At 39.2% G+C, this 23,741-nt stretch overlaps 1 protein-coding gene across 1 annotated transcript in view; it reads right to left on the bottom strand.

Annotated features, from left to right (window-relative positions):
• The window catches only part of LOC126188852 (inositol polyphosphate-4-phosphatase type I A), a 260,606-nt gene that overhangs the window by 228,496 nt on the left and 8,369 nt on the right, over positions 1–23,741 (bottom strand). Inside the window, exon 3 of the mRNA XM_049930493.1 lies at positions 539–610. Coding sequence (XP_049786450.1) covers positions 539–610 — 72 coding nt within the window. The remainder of the gene's footprint in view (positions 1–538; positions 611–23,741) is intronic.

Below are 23,741 nucleotides of genomic sequence, written 5' to 3' on the forward strand. Positions count from 1 at the left end.
TTACAACACAGAAAGGAAACTAGATGCTCAAGAATATTCCTTAATAACAAAAAACTGAAAATTATAATTTTTTGCAGAACAGTGAGCATGCATTATGACACAAAAAGCTCCTCACTTAGAAATGGAGTAAATTATTAACAAGTGAACAGGAAAGAAAAGCCATTACACCAGAAGATTTAGTTTTCATGTGCAGTGTGTAAAGTGTGTTAATGTCATTGGCATATAGGCTCTCTCTATGGAAAGGTAGAATTGTCACATGTGAAAGCCACAGATAAAGCATAAGTTTCCATTCCCTTCTCCCACCAATGTAGTTCAAAAGACAAGAAGAGCACTGTATATAGAGAAATAACAAGCCCTCTATGTTCTTTGGAATATTCAGAATAGCAGATACAATGTACCACTAAGATTATTACCGAAAGCACCCAACTATGCCAATGACTTCCTCTTAAACCTGCAACATAAGCGAATTAGTGTAATCCAACTGGGAAATCCAAAGTAAGTGCTAGTGACTTATTTGTGCTTATTATTTTGCCAGTACCTTTGCTTGGTCCACTATAGCAGCTCAGTTCTCGAAGACTCTTTGATCTTTTCCCTCTTTTGTTGTCTTTCCCTGGAAAGTTTACAAGACCCAAGAATCTAACTGTTCTTTAAAAAGTATTTGACATGAGTCTTCTCTTTTCCAGGGATATGCAAGAGTTTAGTAAACCAATCAACCAAATACAGATTATTCATTCCTTCACCATGTTATTTAAATAACATGAAGATGACCTGAATATTGAACAGTGGAGGAAAGACCAAGACAGCAAACAATTAACTATATTAAAATGAAATTAATAAAACCATAACAATTATAGTTTAATTTATTTGGTTATATGTTTCTGAAATAGCTATACGAATTTCAGTACAAAAATATGTACAACATCTGTAAGCAGAAATATCTCAGTTTTTCACACAATTTATAAAATAATACTTAAAACGGAAACAAATTAAGTATCTTTTACACATTTATAATAATTTTGGTTACATTATCATCAAGTATCACATTATTAGCAACTGTCCAGTGAAGGACACATGCATAGCTGAGATCCTACAGTTTTTATTACGCCAGCATTTTATCATAGTCTTTATTGAACCAATCATACATAAATATTAGCTCAATGTCTCTGCAACATTAAAAGAATTCCCATGTCTCTAAGAAATATCACCCAACTGTTAAATTACCAACAAGAACCGGTCTAAATCTAAAATGAAGTTATGAGCAGAAATTGGAGACACCACTTAGGGGTGAGTGCCTGCACAACTTCCATCTATTGAAACAGGAACTATCTGACTCTGAGTTGCAGACATACAACTTAAAAGAAAAAGAAAGGTGTTTTCTTATACAGTATTTGCAGTGTTTCACCACAAACCCTGTGTCGAGACAGTTGAAATTTTAAGATAAAATATAATTAAATAAAAGCTATAGAAGTGGGGAGAGAATTCAAATGTTAAATAGAGAGAGAGGGGAAGGCTAAGTAAGAGAGAAGAAAAACTAGACGTTGATTATTAATTCAGAAACAGGTGGTTAGCAAGGTTTAGCAAATGTTGAAAAATATACCATCAATGAAATAGTGGAACAAGTTTCAATATCTTCAAGTTCCCAATATTTTCCAAAGCAGGCACTTAGCATGATATTGTGCTGATGGTGTGGGCTATGTCTGTGACTATTCACAGTGACTGGTCACTGGTCTTTTCTACACAAATAGGTAAACAGAATGCTATGAGGTTAATTGACAGCTCACGCATCTGCTCTAATAGGTTCTGCTTCTTTTGACCTGTTTATCTGTTTGCAACTAATGGCTGTTCTAAACAATACCAGCAGAGTGAATGTAACTTCCTTAACCAAAGCCTGCCACAGCTTTGCTCCCTTATCCCATCTGGAGAATAATAATAATAATAATAATAATAATAATAATGTAACATTTGGCAGCAAAATTTGCTTTCTTTGAAGCCCACATTTTCTGCATTCTTTGTGAGTGGGCTTGCTTCCACTCCTCCATCCAAAGGGCACCGCCTCTTCTTTCAGTTGTTCATCTCAGTGTAGACCATTCATCAATAGATACTTATGGAAGAGATCCCTGTCACAGGCATCTTTTGATCTGATTTGTAGGAGGCTGAGGTCTTCTTTGGCAGTACTATACCAGGGTATTGTGGTTTTGGTGTCTGAATATAAAAATGGGAAAGGTTTTCTTGGGCAAACTGTTCCCATCCTTTCATTTGAGGTGGTCATAAAATTGAACACATCATTTGCAGAATAAAATTGAATTTTTATTTTTTATTTTATCATGAACTTTCTACTTTGATCTTCTTTGGTGGTTATCATTCTTCTAACTGGAGTCCGTGACTGCCCTAATGATTCTGCACTCTTTCTTTCTCCAGTTTCTTGAGGACACCTTGCACTACACACCGGAAGCAGCTACTAGGGTAGCAGAGTACGTGTGGCGTGCACACGGGGGTTTTTTAGGTTAGAGGGACCCCCCCTTGGGCGAAACGATAAAATACCTGACGGCTTACCAGAGAGGACATTATCATCGTTGATAAAGAACGTCCGTCCTCAGAGACCAAAAACAGGAAAAGTTAACGTAATATTGGTAAACTGCAGGAGTATCCAGGGCAAGGTTCCTGAATTAGTATCTCTTATTGAAGGAAATAGTGCGCATATAGTATTAGGAACGGAAAGTTGGTTAAAACCGGAAGTGAACAGTAACGAAATCCTAGACACAGAATGGAATATATACCGCAAGGATAGGATAAACGCCAATGGTGGAGGAGTATTTATAGCAGTAAAGAATTCAATAATATCCAGTGAAGTTATTAGCGAATGCGAATGTGAAATAATCTGGGTTAAGCTAAGTATCAAAGGTGGGTCAGATATGATAGTCAGATGCTTCTATAGACCACCTGCATCAGCAACCGTAGTAGTTGAGCGCCTCAGAGAGAACCTGCAGAACGTCGTGAAGAAGTTTCGTGATCATACTATTGTAATAGGGGGAGACTTCAATCTACCAGGTATAGAATGGGATAGTCACACAATCAGAACTGGAGCCAGGGACAGAGACTCTTGTGACATTATCCTGACTGCCTTGTCCGAGAATTACTTCGAGCAGATAGTTAGAGAACCAACTCGTGAAGCTAACGTTTTAGACCTCATAGCAACAAATAGACCGGAACTTTTCGACTCCGTGAATGTAGAAGAGGGTATCAGTGATCATAAGTCAGTGGTTGCATCAATGACTACAAGTGTAATAAGAAATGCCAAGAAAGGAAGGAAAATATATTTGCTTAACAAGAGTGATAGGGCACAAATCGCAGAATATCTGAGTGACCACCATCAAACGTTCATTTCTGAGGAAGAGGATGTGGAACAAAAATGGAAAAAATTCAGAAACATCGTCCAGTACGCCTTAGATAAGTTCGTACCGACTAAGGTCCAAAGCGAGGGGAAAGATCCACCGTGGTATAACAATCATGTACGAAAGGTACTACGGAAACAAAGAAAGCTTCATCATAGGTTTAAGAGTAGTCGAATCATAGCTGATAAGGAAAAGCTGAACGAAGCGAAAAAGAGCGTAAAGAGAGCAATGAGAGAAGCATTCAATGAATTCGAACATAAAACATTGGCAAACAATCTAAACAAGAACCCTAAAAAGTTTTGGTCATATGTAAAATCGGTAAGCGGATCTAAATCCCCTATTCAGTCACTCGTTGACCACGATGGCACCGAAACAGAGGACGACCGAAGAAAGGCAGAAATACTGAATTCAGTGTTCCGAAACTGTTTCACTGCGGAAAATCGTAACACGGTCCCTGACTTCAGCCGTCGCACGGACGCCAAAATGGAAAATATTGAAATAAACGATATCGGAATTGAAAAACAACTGCTATCACTTAGTAGCGGAAAAGCATCCGGACCAGACGAGATACCCTTAAGATTCTACAGTGATTATGCTAAAGAACTTGCCCCCTTTCTATCAGCAATTTATCGTAGATCGCTGGAAGAACGTAAAGTACCTAGCGACTGGAAGAAAGCGCAGGTCGTTCCTATTTTCAAGAAGGGTCATAAATCAGATGCGAATAATTATAGGCCTATTTCGCTTACGTCAATCTGTTGTAGAATAATGGAACATGTTTTGTGTTCTCGTATTATGACGTTCTTAGATAATACAAATCTCCTTCATCATAACCAACATGGATTCCGCAAACAGAGATCATGTGAAACTCAGCTCGCCCTATTTGCCCAAGAAATTCACAGTGCCGTAGACACTGGCGAGCAGATTGATGCCGTATTCCTGGACTTCAGGAAGGCATTTGATACGGTTCCGCACTTACGTTTAATGAAAAAAATACGAGCTTACGGAATATCGGACCAGGTTTGTGATTGGATTCAGGATTTCCTAGAAGAAAGAACACAACATGTCATTCTTAACGGTTCAAAATCTGCAGATGTAGAGGTAATTTCGGGAGTACCGCAAGGAAGCGTGATAGGACCTTTATTGTTTACAATATACATAAATGACTTAGTTGACAACATCGGTAGCTCCGTGAGGCTATTTGCAGATGACACGGTTGTCTACAAGAAAGTAGCAACATCAGAAGACTCGTACGTACTCCAGGAAGACCTACAGAGGATTAATGCATGGTGCGACAGCTGGCAGCTTTCCCTAAACGTAGATAAATGTAATATAATGCGCATACATAGGGGCAGAAATCCATTCCAGTACGATTATGCCATAGGTGGTAAATCATTGGAAGCGGTAACGACCGTAAAATACTTAGGAGTTACTATCCGGAGCGATCTGAAGTGGAATGATCACATAAAACAAATAGTGGGAAAAGCAGGCGCCAGGTTGAGATTCATAGGAAGAATTCTAAGAAAATGTGACTCATCGACGAAAGAAGTAGCTTACAAAACGCTTGTTCGTCCGATTCTTGAGTATTGCTCATCAGTATGGGACCCTTACCAGGTTGGATTAATAGAAGAGATAGACATGATCCAGCGAAAAGCAGCGCGATTCGTCATGGGGACATTTAGTCAGTGCGAGAGCGTTACGGAGATGCTGAACAAGCTCCAGTGGCGGACACTTCAAGAAAGGCGTTACGCAATACGGAGAGGTTTATTATCGAAATTACGAGAGAGCACATTCCAGGAAGAGATGGGCAACATATTACTACCGCCCACATATATCTCGCGTAATGATCACAACGAAAAGATCCGAGAAATTAGAGCAAATACGGAGACTTACAAGCAGTCGTTCTTCCCACGCACAATTCGTGAATGGAACAGGGAAGGGGGGATCAGATAGTGGTACAATAAGTACCCTCCGCCACACACCGTAAGGTGGCTCGCGGAGTATAGATGTAGATGTAGATTTAAATTCATAGAAAGGGTTTTGGCCTCGTACATAATTACTGGCTTCAGAACCATTTCATATTGATGCATCTTAGCATTTTGTGGAATGCATTTTTTGTTGTAGATCATGCAAATGCAAGACACCTGATAGGCAATTTCAAGTTTATACATTCGTTCCTTACATGCATCCTTGCTCAGCCCCCTTTTCATATAGATCTGATTCCCTTGGATTTAGTTCCAATTCTATACTCTGTTTCCATCTATCTTGTTGGCCATGTCCTAACCAATTTTTCAAGAACACAGCTGAAAAGCATTTGAGACAGCCCGTTGCCTTTCTGACATCTGTTTTTATCTCAATTTATCTGAAAGGCATCCTAAGAACTTTATCTTTAAGTCTGTATCCACCAGGGTGGATCTAATGAACACTCTAAGTTTAAGACCAGCCCTAAATTCATTAAGTATGCTTAACAAGCCTTCATGGTCTACTGAATTGTAGCCTTTCTTGAAGTCCACAAAAACAGACACATACTGCCTAGACCTTAGAGTATAATATTTGATAATGCTTTTGAGATTGTGGATCTCTTTGGCAATTGAACAACCTCCCCCAAAGCCCCTTGGGTATTCCCCTATTTTGTGTTTGACTTGGGCTTCTAAATGCTCCAGAACAAAGTGAGAGAATTGGGTTGGTTCTTGGTGGCAGCTATGTTCCTCTATAGTGGTAGGTGTTGTTCATGCCACCTTTCTTGTGCAATGGATATTAGGGCTGTTTTGCAGTTTTTGGGTAGTTTCCTCCCTCCCCCGCTTCCTCTCTCTCTCTCTCTCTCTCTCCCCCCCCCCCCCCCCCCCCAATTGCAAGATTCAGTCAGTTCTGCAACTATTGAGCATTCTCCAGCTGCTTTATTATTTTTGAGATGAGTGATGTGACAGTGTGTTTTGTCTTTGTTAGATGTACTCTACTCTGGGCACCAGAAAATGTGTCTGCTGATCTCAACTGGGCTTTTTGGTTTATAACAGTTCCGTAGTTTTTTTAAAGTAATCTGCTGGAATGTTACAATTTTCCTAATCTGAAATCACTAATGTACTGTTCTCCTGCAGAAACCATAATGATGGGAACTTATAGCCCATGAGTTCGTATTTACAGAATCTATAATACTCTCTGGTTTCATTTCTCAAAAGATTTTGGTCTATCTTTTCAACTGGTGGTTTTTCATATTAACTTTTCTCAGTTCTGATTACTCTAGCTGTTTGGGCCTTTTGGATTGTGTAGGTTTCCTAATCAGTTTCCCATTTTTTGTGTAAAACTGTTTCCATGCAGTCAGCTTCTCCTTGGGGACTGATTTGCAAGTGCCATTCCAGCAGGCATATTTTTTTGTTTCTTTTGACTTCTGCAACTTCTTTGGTCACCTCAATAGGGCACCTTTCGGCATTATTACAGTTGCAATAACTTGATCTAGCCTTTTCTGTCAAAGTTTATCATTATCAAAAAGGCATGATTTGTTTCGGGACCTTTTGGGGATCAGCTTGAATTCTGTTAATGACATGTGGTGATCCGAGGCCACAATCATGTCTTTCTCTCTTTGACATTCATAATTTCTGGATTGTTTCTCCCAGAGATCTTGACGTGATCTATTTGGAGCTCCCCTATGATTTGGACAGGAGATCAACAAGTTGTTTGCTTGCTCAGTAAATGTTTCAATGTTTTTCTCAATTAAAAAGGTGAAACTCTATGACTGACACTTTTTGAGTTTACATACAACAATAATTTGTACTTGATACAGTAATAACATTTTGGTTTCAGCACTTTGAGTCGGTAGTTACTTTTTCAGCATAAATTTTCTTTGACTAAAAATTAGTTAATATTAAAAGGTAAAAAGAGTGTAACATGGTTATCTGAAATGGTTTAAGGACTTCATTGTCAAAACAAAATTATTGTAATGGTAATTTAAATTTATGGTTACGTACCCTGTTGTAAACACACTTACTTGAAAGGCACAAAGGATGATTATGAACATAAAAGACAAATTGGAACAATTATTTATGTCAGTCAGTTTCATTCACTTCAACAACACATTTAATTTCAAGATCTTACACCCTTATCTTCAGAGGAATTGGTGAATTACATGAGAATTTCTTTTCCGGGTGTAGCTGATTGTTCTACATTGTATTTCATTTTTAAGATGCTTCAATGAAGGAAAAAAACTGCAGGTAATCGCGCGCGCGCACACACACACACACACACACACACACACACACACACACACAACAATCTGCAGTGTGTACGGGAACATTTTCAAAATGAAATGTAAGACTGGCAACTGAATGATTAGGGTTTAAAATCCCATCAATGACAAGGTCATTCGAAATGGAGCACAAAACTTGATTTGGAGAGGGATAGGAAAGAAAATCAGCTGTTTTCTATTCAAAGATACCATCTCAACACTTGCCTCAAGCAATCTTGAGAAACCTATAGCAGGGCTTTTGATGTGGAAACTGAACTCTAATCCTTTCAAATGAGAGTCCTGTGTTACCATCGTGCCAGCTTGCTGAATGATACACAGTTATGCAGCTCCAGTTTGCTTATTTCCTGTTACCCATTGTTAGAAATGCATTTGAATTTTTCCTGTTATTAATGCCGTGGTTTACGTTTTAGGAATTTAAAAAAATTTTGTCTTGGTGAAAACATTTTATACATCACTTACACAGAATCTTTTAACAAGGCAACTTAGCAAGGTATATATTTCAAATGTTTTGGATACTAACACTTACTTTACAAAATGTTAGATCTATTTAACAATGGGAAATCCAAAGAATAAAGTAAAAAATGTACAAACAATATTTACCCCCCCTGAAAATAAAAATAATATTTTCACTGATAAATTGGGAACTGTTGAATGGTCCTCAATTTTATTACTTAATGACACTCTTTTCTCCACTTTACTAAAATGTTTATCATCATGCAAAATTTTGAAACATAAACCTGTGAATTATCCCACAAATTATATCTGGTATATTTCAGTTTATGAATACTGTCAACAGCTGTTAATGTTTCCTGTTTTTGTTATACAGTTTTGAATTTTCAAACCACAGCAATGTCTTGTGTCAGTTTAATTCACTTCTGTGGTATGCACAAGAGAAGCCAACACAAAATGTCTGATATTTACCCTCTGTCATGCACCTCATGGTGGTTTGCAGAGTTTAGATGTATATATGTATAACAACACATGGAAGAGTCACTTTTCCATGCTTTTTGTTTATCCTAGACTTATTATCTCCAGATGGTGGAAAGGACATCCCAAAAGAATTTTGTTTTCTGAGTATGTCAGTCACACCACACTTGATTATGTAAATTTTTTTATAAGCTGTTACGTTTCTTTTGTATTACAAGCAAGCTAATGAGTCTGCATAAAAAATTAAAAAAACTCTACAATCATTCTTTCATTTCAATACAATTTCTGCATAATTAACCACAGGCAGCTAAGGACAGGAATTGTACTTTTAACACAAATTCTATTACAGGCAGTATTACTTCAAATGCTTATTATGCATGCAAAAATCTTTAATAACAGTCATCATGCAAATTACTACATTTGTACATCACAATAATATTAGTTAGTGGCTTCATATATGAGGAATAAACATCATCTTTTGTCATAAAATTTGAACTACACTCAGAATTTTCATTACTTCATGCTGTAACAAACAGAAGTTCCATAAGACAAATTCAATCAAATGCAATTCATAAATCTGATATGAAATGTCCTAAATGCATGAAATTGCTTGTCAAGTACATAGTATAAATACAGTAACACTATTACAAAAAGGTTAGATTGCTACTCATCACATAGAGGAGGCACCGAGCCACAGACAGGCACAATGAAAAGATTGCTAAACATTTAAGCTTTCGGGGAAAAGGCTTTCTTCTAAAGTAGACAACACATGTAACATTTACACAAGCACAATTCATACACAAATGACCACTGTCTCTGACCCCTGTCCTCCTTTGGAAATTTTCAAAGAATTTTTTGTTCAAAAGCCTAAATGTTTGGCAGTCTTTTCATTACACATATCTGGAACTCTACACCACCTCTCTGAGGTGAATCACTATCCTTTTCCTAATATTATTGTTATTTCAACCTGGACTTTCCATTGCTTGTATAAATACAGTTTACAGTGACCTTTCAAAAGTACATGGGCCACTTAACAGCAAGGAGAGCATTGCCGTTATTGTTATTTCGCATATGGGTTCATGTAGCAAAAAAAGAACATTTTGACAAAAAAGACAATAAAAAGTCACTAGTCATATAAATCAAACAATTTGGGGAAATATTGTGTGAAATACAGTAACAGTCATTAGATTATATGTTAAAAGCATAATAAAGAAGAGACAGTATACTAAAATTCATTAACATTTAAATACGCTGAATACTTTTTTTTCCCTATCCCTTCGCATACTGGGCAACACATTTATACACGCTTTCTTGTATGGGTTCGATGCAAAAAGAGTAAATTTTACATAATAATTTTACACATTACATCTGTTCTGTGGTATTTTAAAGAACCTCTTGTGGCACGATAGAATTTATTATTTTTTGAAATACAAGACAGAGCTGTATTAATATTCTTTTATTGTAACTGGTTTCAGTATTGTACCAATCATCTTGGTACAAAAAGATTAATAGTTCTCATATGTCATATCAATTACTGACACAGGAAACCATGAACATACAAAACCATTAAAATTACGCACAAACAAAAAGGCACTAGGTGTTTTAACACAGAAGTGTTTGTGACCTATTAAAACAGTAGACAACTGTAAATTGCAGTTATCACCTGTTGTTCTAATGGGTCACACCCTCTTCTGTGAAAAGACACTTGCTGCCTTTCTGTGTGTGCACAGCTGTGATGATCTTACATGTAGGGCCTACCATATGGTTTTCCATGTCAGTAATTGAAATCTTCTCATACTGAGAAGATGATGCAATACTGAAACTAGTTCTAATAAAAGATTATGAATACCACTTTGTGTAAACCATGAAAAAATAACATAAAATTAAAAAATTAAAAAAGACACATTCTACTATTGTCCATCTTAAGGACCAGAGGGAGCACTTTTTAGGGTAATCATCATAAATATTTTAACATACAACCATTAATATCAAGAACGTAACTGACTAGCAGTGTGTTTCAGGAGTCCAGCTCCTGTCATCGGGTGTCTAAGTTAATCCTATGAAAAATGAACTTCAAGAGCACTTAAGGTCAAAATATAAAAACAAATAGAATTATTCAGACATGAAGTCCTTGCCTCACTATAAAAATGGCAACACCAGATTCACTGTCCTGCTTATCCATATTACTGCACATTCTCCAAAAGTGTTGCTTCTGTAAGGCAACAAACACCGGTCACACCAGCTGCAGTCTGTCAGACCTGTATGTGTGTTTAAAAACTAATGATGCACGAAGAGGCAGCTGATGTGACGGGTGTTTAGCACCTTACAGAAGCAACACTTTGTGCTATATGCAGTAACATAAGTGGAGCAGGGAATCTGGTAATGCTGCTTTTACATCAACATCTACACAGTTAGCCTTCTGCTGCCGAGTAGTGTGTCAGCAGTGTGCAGGTAATGCTGTTTTTATAGTAAGAGGAGGACGTCATGTCCAAATACTTTTGCCTGCTTTTATATGGGAGCTCCAACGTTAGGCGGGTGATGGAGCCCCTTAGGGAAATAGCGGGAAGGTCGGAGAAGGCGGCCAGTGTTCACTCTGTCTGCTTGCCGGGGGGTCTCATCCGAGATGTGGAGGAGGCCATACCGGCGGCGATAGAGAGCACTGTGTGCACCCGACTGCAAATTGTTGCTCATGTCGGCACCAATGACTCCTGCCGTCTGGGTTCAGAGGTCATCCTCAGTTCGTACAGGCAGTTGGCGGAATTGGTGAAGGTGGAAAGCCTCGCTCGCGGGGTGGAATCAGAGCTAACTATTTGTAGTATCATTCCCAGAACCGATCGCGGTCCTCTGGTTTGGAGCCGAGTGGAAGGCTTAAACCAGAGGCTCAGACAATTCTGCGGAGATCTGGGGTGCAAATTTATCGACCTCCGCTATCGGGTGGAGAAATGTAGGGTCCCCCTGAATAGGTCAGGCGTGCACTACACGCCAAAAGCGGCTACAAGGGTAGCGGAGTACGTGTGGAGTGCACATGGGGGTTTTTTAGGTTAGAGAATTCCCTCCCTAGGCCCGACAAGACGCCTCCTGAGACGCGGCAAGGCAGGAGTAGGCAAAATGCAACAGGGAATAACAATATTAATGTGCTAATAGTAAACTGCAGGAGCGTCTATAGAAAGGTCCCAGAACTGCTCTCATTAACAAACGGTCACAACGCCCATATAGTACTAGGGACAGAAAGTTGGCTGAAACCAGACATAAACAGTAATGAAATCCTAAACTCAGACTGGAATGTATACCGCAGAGACAGGCTGTACAGTGAAGGGGGAGGCGTGTTTATAGCGATAAGAAGTGCAATAGTATCGAAGGAAATTGACGGAGATCCAAAATGTGAAATGATTTGGGTGAAGGTAACGGTTAAAGCAGGCTCAGACATGGTAATTGAATGTCTCTATAGGCCCCCTGGCTCAGCAGCTGTTGTGGCTGAGCACATGAAGGATAATTTGGAAAATATTTCGAATAGATTTCCCCACCATGTTATAGTTCTGGGTGGAGATTTTAATTTGCCGGATATAGACTGGGAGACTCAAACGTTCATAACGGGTGGCAGGGACAAAGAATCCAGTGAAATTTTTTTAAGTGCTTTATCTGAAAACTACCTTGGGCAGTTAAACAGAGAACCGACTCGTGGCGATAACATATTAGACCTTCTGGTGACAAACAGACCTGAACTATTTGAAAAAGTTAACGTAGAACAGGGAATCAGCGATCATAAAGCAGTTACGGCACCGATGATTTCAGCCGTAAATAGAAATATTAAAAAGGGTAGGAAGATTTTTGTTTAGAAAAAGTGAAAGAAAGCAGATTTCAGAGTACCTGTTGGCTCAACACAAAAGTTTTGTCTCAAGTACAGATAGTGTTGAGGACCAGTGGACAAAGTTCAAAACCATCGTACATTATGCATTAGATGAGTATGTGCCAAGCAAGATCGTAAGAGAAGGAAAAGAGCCACCGTGGTACAACAACCGAGTTAGAAAACTGCTGCGGAAGCAAAGGGAACTTCACAGCAAACATAAACATAGCCAAATCCTTGCAGACAAACAAAAATTACGTGAAGCGAAATGTAGTGTGAGGAGGGCTATGCGATAGGCGTTCAATGAATTCGAAAGTAAAGTTCTATGTACTGACTTGGCAGAAAATCCTAAGAAATTTTGGTCTTATGTCAAAGCGGTAGGTGGATCAAAACAAAATGTCCAGACACTCTGTGACCAAAATGGTACTGAAACAGAGGATGACAGACTAAAGGCCGAAATACTAAATGTCTTTTTCCAAAGTTGTTTCACAGAGGAAGACTGCACTGTGGTTCCTTCTCTAGATTGTCGCACAGATGACAAAATGGTAGATATCAAAATAGACGACAGAGGTATAGAGAAACAATTAAAATCGCTCAAAAGAGGAAAGGCCTCTGGACCTGATGGGATACCAGTTCAATTTTACACAGAGTATGCTAAGGAACTTGCCCCCCTTCTTGCAGCGGTGTACCATAGGTCTCTAGAAGAGCGTAGCTTTCCAAAGGATTGGAAAAGGGCACAGGTCATCCCCGTTTTCAAGAAGGGACGTTGAACAGATGTGCAGAACTGTAGACCTATATCTCTAACGTCGATCAGTTGTAGAATTTTGGAACACATATTGTGTTCGAGTATAATGACTTTTCTGGAGACTAGAAATCTACTCTGTAGGAATCAGCATGGGTTTCGAAAAAGACGGTCATGTGAAAATCAGCTCGCGCTATTTGTCCACGAGGCTCAGAGGACCATAGACACGGGTTCACAGGTAGATGCCGTGTTTCTTGACTTCCGCAAGGTGTTCGATACAGTTCCCCACAGTCGTTTAATGAACAAAGTAAGAGCATATGGACTATCAGACCAATTGTGTGATTGGATTCAGGAGTTCCTAGATAACAGGACGCAGCATGTCATTCTCAATGGACAGAAGTCTTCCGAAGTAAGAGTGATTTCATGTGTGCCACAGGAGAGTGTCATAGGACCGTTGCTATTCACATTATACATAAATGACCTGGTGGATGACATCGGAAGTTCACTGAGGCTTTTTGCAGATGATGCTGTGGTGTATCGAGAGGTTGTAACAATGGAAAATTGTACTGAAATGCAGGAGGATCTGCAGCGAATTGACGCATGGTGCAGGGAATGGCAATTGAATCTCAATGTAGACAAGTGTAATGTGCTGTGAATACACAGAAAGATAGATCCTTTATGATTTAGCTACAAAATAGCAGGTCAGCAACTGGAAGCAGTTAATACCATAAATTATCTGGGAGTACGCATTAGGAGTGATTTAAAATGGAATGATCATATAATGTTGATTGTCGGTAAAGTAGATGCCAGACTGAGATTCATTGGAAGAATCCTAAGGAAATGCAATCCGAAAACAAAGGAAGTAGGTTACAGTACGCTTGTTCGCCCACTGCTTGAATACTGCTCAGCAATGTGGGATCCGTACCAGATAGGGTTGATAGAAGATATAGAGAAGATCCAACGGAGAGCAGCGCGCTTCATTACAGGATCATTTAGTAATCGCGAAAGCGTTACGGAGATGATAGATAAACTCCGGTGGAAGACTCTGCAGGAGAGACGCTCAGTAGCTCGGTACGGGCTTTTGTTAAAGTTTCGAGAACATACCTTCACCGAAGAGTCAAGCAGTATATTGCTCCCTCCTACATATATCTCGTGAAGAGACCATGAGGATAAAATCAGAGAGATTAGAGCCCACACAGAGGCATACCGACAATCCTTTTTTCCACGAACAATACAAGACTGGAATAGAAGGGAGAACTGATAGAGGTACTCAAGGTACCCTCCGCCACACACCGTCAGGTGGCTTGCGGAGTATGGATGTAGATGTAGATGCAGATGTAGATGTAGATATATTTAAGTGGTTTTAAAGTGCATTGACTCCTGAAATGCATTGCTGTGGATTATGTTCCTAATATTAGTGGTTGTATGCTAAAATATTAATAACAATTAACAGAAGAGACACATTACTGCTACTGGAATTTGCCAGTAAAAAATGTTCAAAAATTTTGTTACCCTTCTAGCATAAATCATTAACTTCTCTACTACACTAACCCACAGTATTACGGATGTAAAATTGTTAATATACCAAATACCACGGCAAAATCACCCAGTCCTTGTCTACAATTAATCAGTCATGCAACTGTAAGTTACGAATGGAACTTTTAGCGCTTACCAACACACTGACTTCATAAAGGGAAGGCAAGAGGTTTCACAGCACCTTCACAGCATTTAGACTGGAAAGGGACACAATTTTTGTTCTAACAGATCTTTGCCTTAAAAAAAATTAGATGAAGTAGCTGCCATTACAAAGCAGATAGATGTATTATAGGATGATTCCCGCTTCATGCTTGCACTGTTACTGAAAGATATGTGGGTATCATATGTAATATACGGATTTTAATAGTTAAAAAAGCAACAACAGCAACTACTGTCGCTTGTAAGACCTGTTCCATTCATCGTAAGTTCTCCTAGTAATATGTTCTGATTTGCAAAATTGTACACTAAACTCCTGTTTCCTTCTATTCATTTGCAGTACATCTAAATTCTAGAAGTATCACTTTTTACCCACAATGTAACACAATGACTGTCTTTAAACGTTGGAATACTTTTCTTGCAAGTTTGTACTAGTAATCCGTTTACTTTGAAACAATACTTGGTGGCACAAATATAACCACTGGCACAAAAATCTGCAGTTCCTTCTCAAGGAACTGAAGAAACCTTGCATTCCGTGAGGTCTCAAAAATATTAGCTAGCGATAAACCAGATTCAAGGCACAACGAAGCATCTTAAAATATATTTTTGAAAATCTAAGCAGTTTTGCTATAGGAAAACATCTCCTAAACCACCACCCAGGATAGTTATCATAAATGGTTATGACATGGCACACCATGCATTTTCCAGTCAGATGATAATTGAACAGATTGACTGGAAACACTAAGAACAGCACATAGGTATAATCATCAGCTATAATAGTCCACTGAGAAGTATCTCCTAAGAGGTTACCCACTGACTATTGCTTGTTTCTGTGTGTGTCACACACCAATGAGTACATAGGGAAAAAATCCTTGTGCCTAACTCACAATTTAAGAACATGATAAGCCTAAACTCTTCGGAGACAAGGGAAATGAATGAACTGAATTATGCTATCAAATCCTGTGAAAAGCATAGATGAATCAATTATTGTAGTTATGGAGATCTATACATTTGCTTGTGCCCTTACAATAAATAAATAAATAAATAAATAAAATAAAATAAATTTCCTCATTACAGATGTCAAATATTGGAAGCTGGGCAGAATGATAAAACAGTACAGGCATTATACTGAGGCAGAACTAACATCAGACGTTAATGCTGGGCACAGTCATCAGACGTTAATGCTGGGCACAGTACAAGTGTGTCTGAACATACGAGCAGTGCATCAAACACTCCTAACAATGGGCCTCCACAGGCAAAAACCCGAGCATGTGTCAATGTTAACACCACGACAGCGGCAACTGTGACTGAAATGAGCACAAGACCATCAGCACTGGATGTTGGGGTTGTGGCAGAGTATTGCACGGTGTGATGAATCCTGACACCTTCTTCAACATGCCAATGAGAGGGTGTGAATCTGTTACCTTCCAGAGGAACAGTTCATTGATGCCTGTACTCCAGGATGGAGACAAGCTGGCAGCAGCTCCATTACACTCTGGGGCATTCACTGGTCCAGTGCAGCTCGTGCAAGGCACCATGATGACCAAGGAGTATCATACACTAGTTGCAGACCACATACACCCCCCTTCATGCCAATCATGTTTCCCGACGGCAGTGGCATTTTTCACAAGATAATGCACCATGTCAGGCTAGGAATGTGAGGGAGTGGCACGAGGAAGACAGTGGTGAGTTTCAATTGACGTGCTGCCCCCTTTCCCCCACTCACCAGATTTAAAACTGATCAAACACATCTGGGATGTGGTTGAAAATGACATCAGAGCTCATTTCTCCCTCCCCAGAATTTACGAGAATTAAGTGACTTTCGTCCCTCCAACGACCTACCAAGGCCTCATTGCTTCCATGCCATGATGTATCACCACTGTTATTTGTGCCAAAGGTGGACATAAAGGCTCTTAGGTAGATGGTCATAATGTACTAGCTGATCCGTGTAAGTGCGTAAACGAGTTACTTTAGAAATGTCATCTAGAAAGAAGAAAATACATGTATGGAAAAACTATACAAATTTGCAAATAACGACTATTTCAGCCTATATGTGGGATGAGGAACAACTGTTTAGCAACCCATTACCTCATTAAGGTATTCTTTCCTGACAACTGAACAAGCACTAAACAATTACTTACAATAGATTATGCATAAAAGTGAGGCAATTTTATCATCAACTTAGGGAATGTTTGATAATTGCTTGTAATGAGGTGAGGAGCAGGAGACCAGGCACTCAGTGCTGATCACAGAGAGCATTTCTCTAACATCAGAATCTCTGGGCATTTTAAAGACAACACTGTTCAGCATTATAAATGATCCACTAGGCAATCATAAATCATGTGCACAATATGTCCAAAAACATGCTGGGAAATTGCAGTTAATGTCAGAGTGTGTTTGCAATTCATCCCCCCCCCCTTTCCCCTTTTTACTTCTTTGAGAAAGAGCAAGTCATATTTTTCCTGGTGCTGTCAGTGGCAATAAAAACAATTTTGTACACCCATAATAATTTGAAAAATCAATCTCATCAAGAAGGAAACTATATTAATTTTTTTCTGAGAAAGTAACCCTTTCAAAAGTGGTGTATCATTCAACTTTAGGTCAGTATGTCCACATACTTCTTGTGCCAAACATGGAGAAACAAAATTGTTTTGCAATACTATTTTCGATCTGACGCTGTAGTGACTGACTATTATACTTTCCTGGTAATACAGAAAGGATTGCCATTATAATGTAACTGAGAATCTGTAAATATAGGGTTTAAAGTAAATTATGTGAGCCATCAGTATATACTTTGTAGTGCTATATCATGTGTACATAGATAGCATTATTTTCCACTGTTGGCCATTAAAATTGCAACAATAGAAAGAGTAATAAATAACTAAATTTTACTTCTTATGTACATGCAGTATTGTAAGAAGAACACAAATTCTTAGGCAATTTGGGGCCTAAATGGTGAAAAATTTAGTGAACAAGAGCTGCCACTTCCGGTTTTCACCAAGCTGGGCACCGAGTCAAACTGAGCTTGAGTGCCAGATATTTCAAATATATGTCAGAGATCATCAAATGTAATGGCTCATGAAGGTGACATGCTAGTTTCTCGGGAAACTATGACGGAATGTTTTCAGTAGGTAAGAGAACTCGACAGCCTGCTGGTCAGGGCAACACTCAAACAGGACTCCGCACAGAGGTAAGTCAGGACGGCACAGGCAAACTGCAGTCTTTTGTGTTATTATGTTGGAAGATATAATAATGGAAACCCAAAGATATGACACAGCTGACAGCCATAACACATCAGAAATGTAACAGCTATGGTCCAAATTACCAGCTATCCAAATGTGGTGACCATACTGTGTAGCCAATGGCACTCCATACTATCACACCAGGTACTGGGCCAGAATGACAATGACGAATGCAATATAGCTACGTTTGTTCTCCTCTGAGCCTCCAGAAGTGGATACCTACAATATGATGTTGCATACTGAACTGGGACTTGTCTGCAAAGATGTGTGGAGTCACTCCTGCATCCAGTGCCATCATTGGACACAGTACTGTCGGGAAGCCTGTCTTTGCCTTCAGCATTATGGAAAGCCCCAGCAACAGTCGCCACACAATGATTTTGCCAGATGTGTTGCTTCAGACATCATCATATTTTATGTACGGCAATTGTCTTGCTGCAAATGAGGGCATTTCTAAACTCAAGGCGCAAACAATGTATCTGTCATCTCAGGCTCCAGTCGCGTGGAGCATTGAGTTCCTGTGTGGTACTGAGTACAGCCCTCTTCAATCTAATGATTCTATATTCAGACAACAATCACGGGATCCTGACCAATGCAAGTGGCAGCATCATGGAACAATTAACCGCTGTCTCTACAAACCGTGTTCCTTCCACTATCTAATAGTCATGTGTCCTCTTGCCGGTACACATTTCTATGTCTTTCACGAGTCCAAATGTAATTCTGAATGAGAATCCCGCTGCATAATTTTCTTTGGCTACAGAATATTAATGGCATCATACATACCTACTTTTTGTATTTGTGCTGAAATATCCATGCATGTAGTATCCTTCATACCAATTTGATGTGTTGCAAATTTAATGATCAGTTGTGTATACGTCAGCTGTAGAGATCATTAATGTGTTTTGCTTAAATTTATCCATTAAGCTTTGCATGTGGCAGCTTAGATTACATTGTTTACTAGACCTATACAGGTCTAGAGGAGATGGGATCCAGTGAGGGGGGGGGAGATGGTTACAACCATGCAGTCCTATGTAAGTATAGTTTTGCTAATGTTTTTGTATCGTACATTATGTCATTTGATATTTATATATCTGCCATGTTAGTGATGTCATCAGTCTACCAGTGCAGTATTGGGCTGTCTACTAATCTCAGGTTTTAAGTTGAGGTGAGACACAATCATGACTGATAGCATACAGATTATGTCATCACTGAGAGTTTGGGGGTTGCAGGTACAATCAGTTACAAAACATTATTGGTGTAAGGTGAAACATGGGCATACAGACAGTGGACTTATTGCATGTCTCTAACACCAGTGTATTGCCCAACTCTAATCCTAAATGAACAATATACCCACTCTCTAACAACAACTAACCCTGGCACCTGAGTACAGTGTGTTCTGTTGATTGGTTGTGAAAATAAGTCACAGGATATGCTGTTAAACACAAAGGGCCCAAACTGAAGAGTTCTCGATCTGTTGTGTTATCATGTTATTTGTAATCAGAAATTTAGTATGGACAGTGTTGGATACAATTATGAGGGTATATTAAGTGTCTCTGCTAACTAAATTATCAACGGTACACATGTTGAGGGTATCTTTGATAACACTGTCCATGAAAGAGGGTGCAGTAGCGAGATATGGGTAGTTCAGTGCCTGTGCTACATTTTGTATTCAAACAGTGGTTGTTAGCAGAATGTATCCAGATATGTTTGGTGCCGCACACCACAATTAGTGTCCTTGGGACTTCCACCTACAGTCAACAAGCATAAGCATTGCCAACATTTACTACACTGAGAAAACATTAAACAACACAACGTATTAAATGTTTAATGACGATAATACAGTGATGATGGATATGGGGAAGGGGCATGGTCATCAGCTCCCTTGGAAACACCATCATGCCATTTATTTGGTGAAGATGAGGAGGGGGGAAGGGAGGCAAAGGAGAACGGGGGATGGGGAGCAGCAAGGCTGTCTCCACAGGTGGAGTTGCTTATTGTGCACGAAATTCCACCTAACAATTATGAAAAAGCTGCCACCACGATATATCAAGCTATTACTATGAAAACCGATTAATAAAACTGTTGAACTGCCGGGATAAGCTATTAAGCCAGAAGTGTGTTACGTGAAGTTCGTGGACAAATCTTCAGCCAAAACGATAGTTGCCCTAACGTCAGTACATAAAATACATGTAGCCAAAACATGCTGAACTGAAAACGGCACGGCACAAATGTCACAGAGAGATGGATGCTTCCACTGGAGGAGGAAGTCACGCACTACTGGCAAGATTCTATGCACAGTCTAGTGAGCAGCACTTCCTTCCAGTGGTGTGGTTGGCATGAAGTTATGCATGCATGGTTGATTTGGGTGACTGAAGTTTGTTTGTTGTTCATCACTTCAAACAATTTTGTTTCACACTGACACACAATTCACCTGTTGGACAATGAGACGACTGCATGCAAGGCGATGGCCCATCAGCTCTCACCACCATCTCTACACATTTCTTTGGCTGTTTTATTGACTGTCGCACTTCCCTGTATCTTGATGTTTTCAGGTATTCAGCAAAAGACCACCTCCTTGCCTAGGTGTTGAATCTGCTGTAAGGTGTCCTGGATGATCTGAATCAACTGGTCTACTGGGTACATGCGGTGGACTGCTTGTACCACGCTGAGCGAGTCAGGGCAGACAAGAAACTTCAAACTGTGTTACCTTTGAATCCACTCCAGTGTTCTCATAATGCCATATAGCTCTACATCATAATTTGTAACGTGTTCTGGAAGGGATACTTGGAAAACCCTATGAGGGAAAACAGCTGAGCAACGAAGTGCATTCCTTTGCTAGAAGCCACCCATGCATGGGACAATAAAACTGTGGTATGTACCTAAAATTGAAGAAAACTGCTCGGTAAACATTAAATCTGCAGTACAAGTTCTTTCTGCTGCATCACGCTTAAGTCACTTAGAGCCACTGTAGATGCCCAAGGTGGAAATTCTGTAGACTGATATAGTCAGATCCACGAGTACCCAACCAGTTTCGCCCACTTGGAGCCGATTCCTGAACAGCAGCTCAAAGCACCAAATGCTAATTATGGGCAATTCTGAAATTTTGAGTGCCTGTTGAGCCAGAAGGAGGGGCACCGATGAATTCTGAGTGGAGGTTCACCAGTCTCTGCTCACAGGCCCTGAATTGGGTTGGTCTAATATGATCCAAATACTCTCATGGTGGACAGCTTCTAACATCTTAAGATAGGAGGTATGTGTTGGCCCAAAAACAGAAATCTTGCTGCCATACTTTAATTATGATTTGAGAAATGTTTATAAAACTGCAGGGAGCGGGACCTGTCAACAATTCACACCTCTCTGCTGACGCATTTCAAAATATTCAATGATTTTATGCTCTTCGTTTGCATGTCTTTCAGGTGCACAAGCCACGTTAATTTAGTGTCAAATCAGAGGTTCTTAATACTTCCTCAAATCCCTCATCTCAAATGACCAAACTAACCTATAAAATATCTATAAAAGGCCAAAGTGTGACACTCATACACTCACTCAGTTATTGTCAAAGAAGGTGAGACAAAAAGAACTTTACAACTTTTGAATGATGTAGAAATTTATTGAAAGAACTTACATAATCAGTAGATCTGTCACTGTGTAGCAACTGGACTCAAGTTTGATTCACTTAGAGCACCATTACTCCATTCTGCAACCTGGAGTGCCAGAGTAGTGCACTGTTAAAATGACTACTTTCACTGGTGCATAGCATGCTCGCTGTGCTTTTGATTTCATGAAATGAACTCTGCAACAACAGTTCAGCATAAATTGTGCTAAACAATCTCTAAGCATGCCTTCAATTTGCTCTTGGCACACGAACTTTGCTGAGACGAGTTGTTCACTCAGACATGATAAATCACCAGGTCATCCACATGTTGACAATTATGTCGAATAGGTTAGATAAAGCTTTAACCACAGTCCACAAAAATAAACACGACATGCGTCTCGCAAGACCAGCATTCCACAAAAGATGTTTGGTGGGTACTGCCTAGACATTTATGTACTTGAAACCATACAGATTCAAAATGGCACAGACCATCTGTGATGCAAATTAGTTTGCTTGTGGGGAATTCAGTGCGGACATGTTACATCGGATAGAGGCTGAAGAGACATTCTTGAACACAATAATCTTCAGCGATAAGTCAACATTTCATATCAGTGGCATGATGAACAGCCACAACTGCATAGAATGGGGCAGCGAAAATCCAGATGCAATCCTGGAACACATTTGTAGCAGTCCCAGAGTTAATGTATTTTGTGCCCTTAGCAAATTGAAAGCATACAGTCCTTTCTTCTTCATGGTGAAAAGTGTCATTGTTATTGTGTACCTAGATATCTTTGAAAACTCTTTAATTCCGCAGACCAATGAAAGTGACTGAGATGGGATGGTTTACTACCAGCAAAAAGGTGACCACCTCATTTCCTCATGGAAGTTCAAGGTTTCCTCGATAATTGCTTCTCAGGCTGTGACGGACTAATTGCATGGCCAGCACACTTCCCAGATCTGACACCACTGCATTTCTTTTTCTGGGGTTTCATTAAAGACCATGTGTATGTTCCTCCCCTACCAACCAACTTAGCCAACATGTAAAATCAAATCTACCCTGCCGTTGCACAAAGTATGCCGAATTTGCTGCTACAAGTGTGGGAAGAAAGTGAATACCGGTGGGATGTTTGCGGCATCACAAATGGTACTGACATCGAACCAAAATGACACTTGGCACTTTTATGTGCAACTTGAGGTTGTTTGCTACAAAATGTCACACCTACCAATTCTGTATGTTTTCTCCATAAATTTATGTGTCATTCCAGAGGTATAAAGTACGTTTTGACTCACCCTGTACTTCCTATCTGCTTATATTCTTCTACGGAAATCATATATTTAACAAACTAAAAATGTACTGCACTATGTAGTACTTATGTTTTCCTTAAAAATTAGACACACTAATGTTCTACTAATGTTATAAGTAAAATTTCACCTAGAAAGTCTTCTATAACCTAACACGAATGTTTCTTGTGAGACTTTCTCATATACACAACACAATCACAAGCTTAACCATATTCTGTAACCTACTTACAAGTATTCCCAATAATGACTGAGTAAACACAAAAATCCAGTTGGGTCATTCCACATCAAATCATCCAGAAATTTAAGGAAATGACATCCATCGTCACGCAAATCCTTGAAATTTTGGATAGTGGAAGTTTACCTAGGTGTATTCACATTTCCAAAATGTAAATCTTGCAGGTCAATTACTTTTTCTCTTCTGATAAAAAGAAGTTGTATAGATTCAGGAAATCAGGCTTTCATAGACGAGCTCCTTTATAATTTAAAAATGCAACAATTCCTACATTTTTTGCTATGGAAGCCTGAAATTTTTTTTTAGTTCAAGAGGAAGGTTTGTATTTTTATAGTCACGCTTCTTGTAGTGAATATCCATCATCTACATCTCATAAAAAAAAAAAAAAAAAAAAAAAAAAAAAAAAAAAAAAAAAAAAAACTGTAAATAACTTCTTTTAAACAAAATCCATGCATGGACATTATGATTTATTTAAGGTATTGCCCCCTCATAGATATCTTTGAAAAATTTACAATATTATTATAAACAGCCTATTCCAT

The sequence above is a fragment of the Schistocerca cancellata genome, chromosome 5 (assembly GCF_023864275.1).
Source record: "Schistocerca cancellata isolate TAMUIC-IGC-003103 chromosome 5, iqSchCanc2.1, whole genome shotgun sequence".
Classification (NCBI taxonomy): Eukaryota; Metazoa; Arthropoda; class Insecta; order Orthoptera; family Acrididae; genus Schistocerca; species Schistocerca cancellata.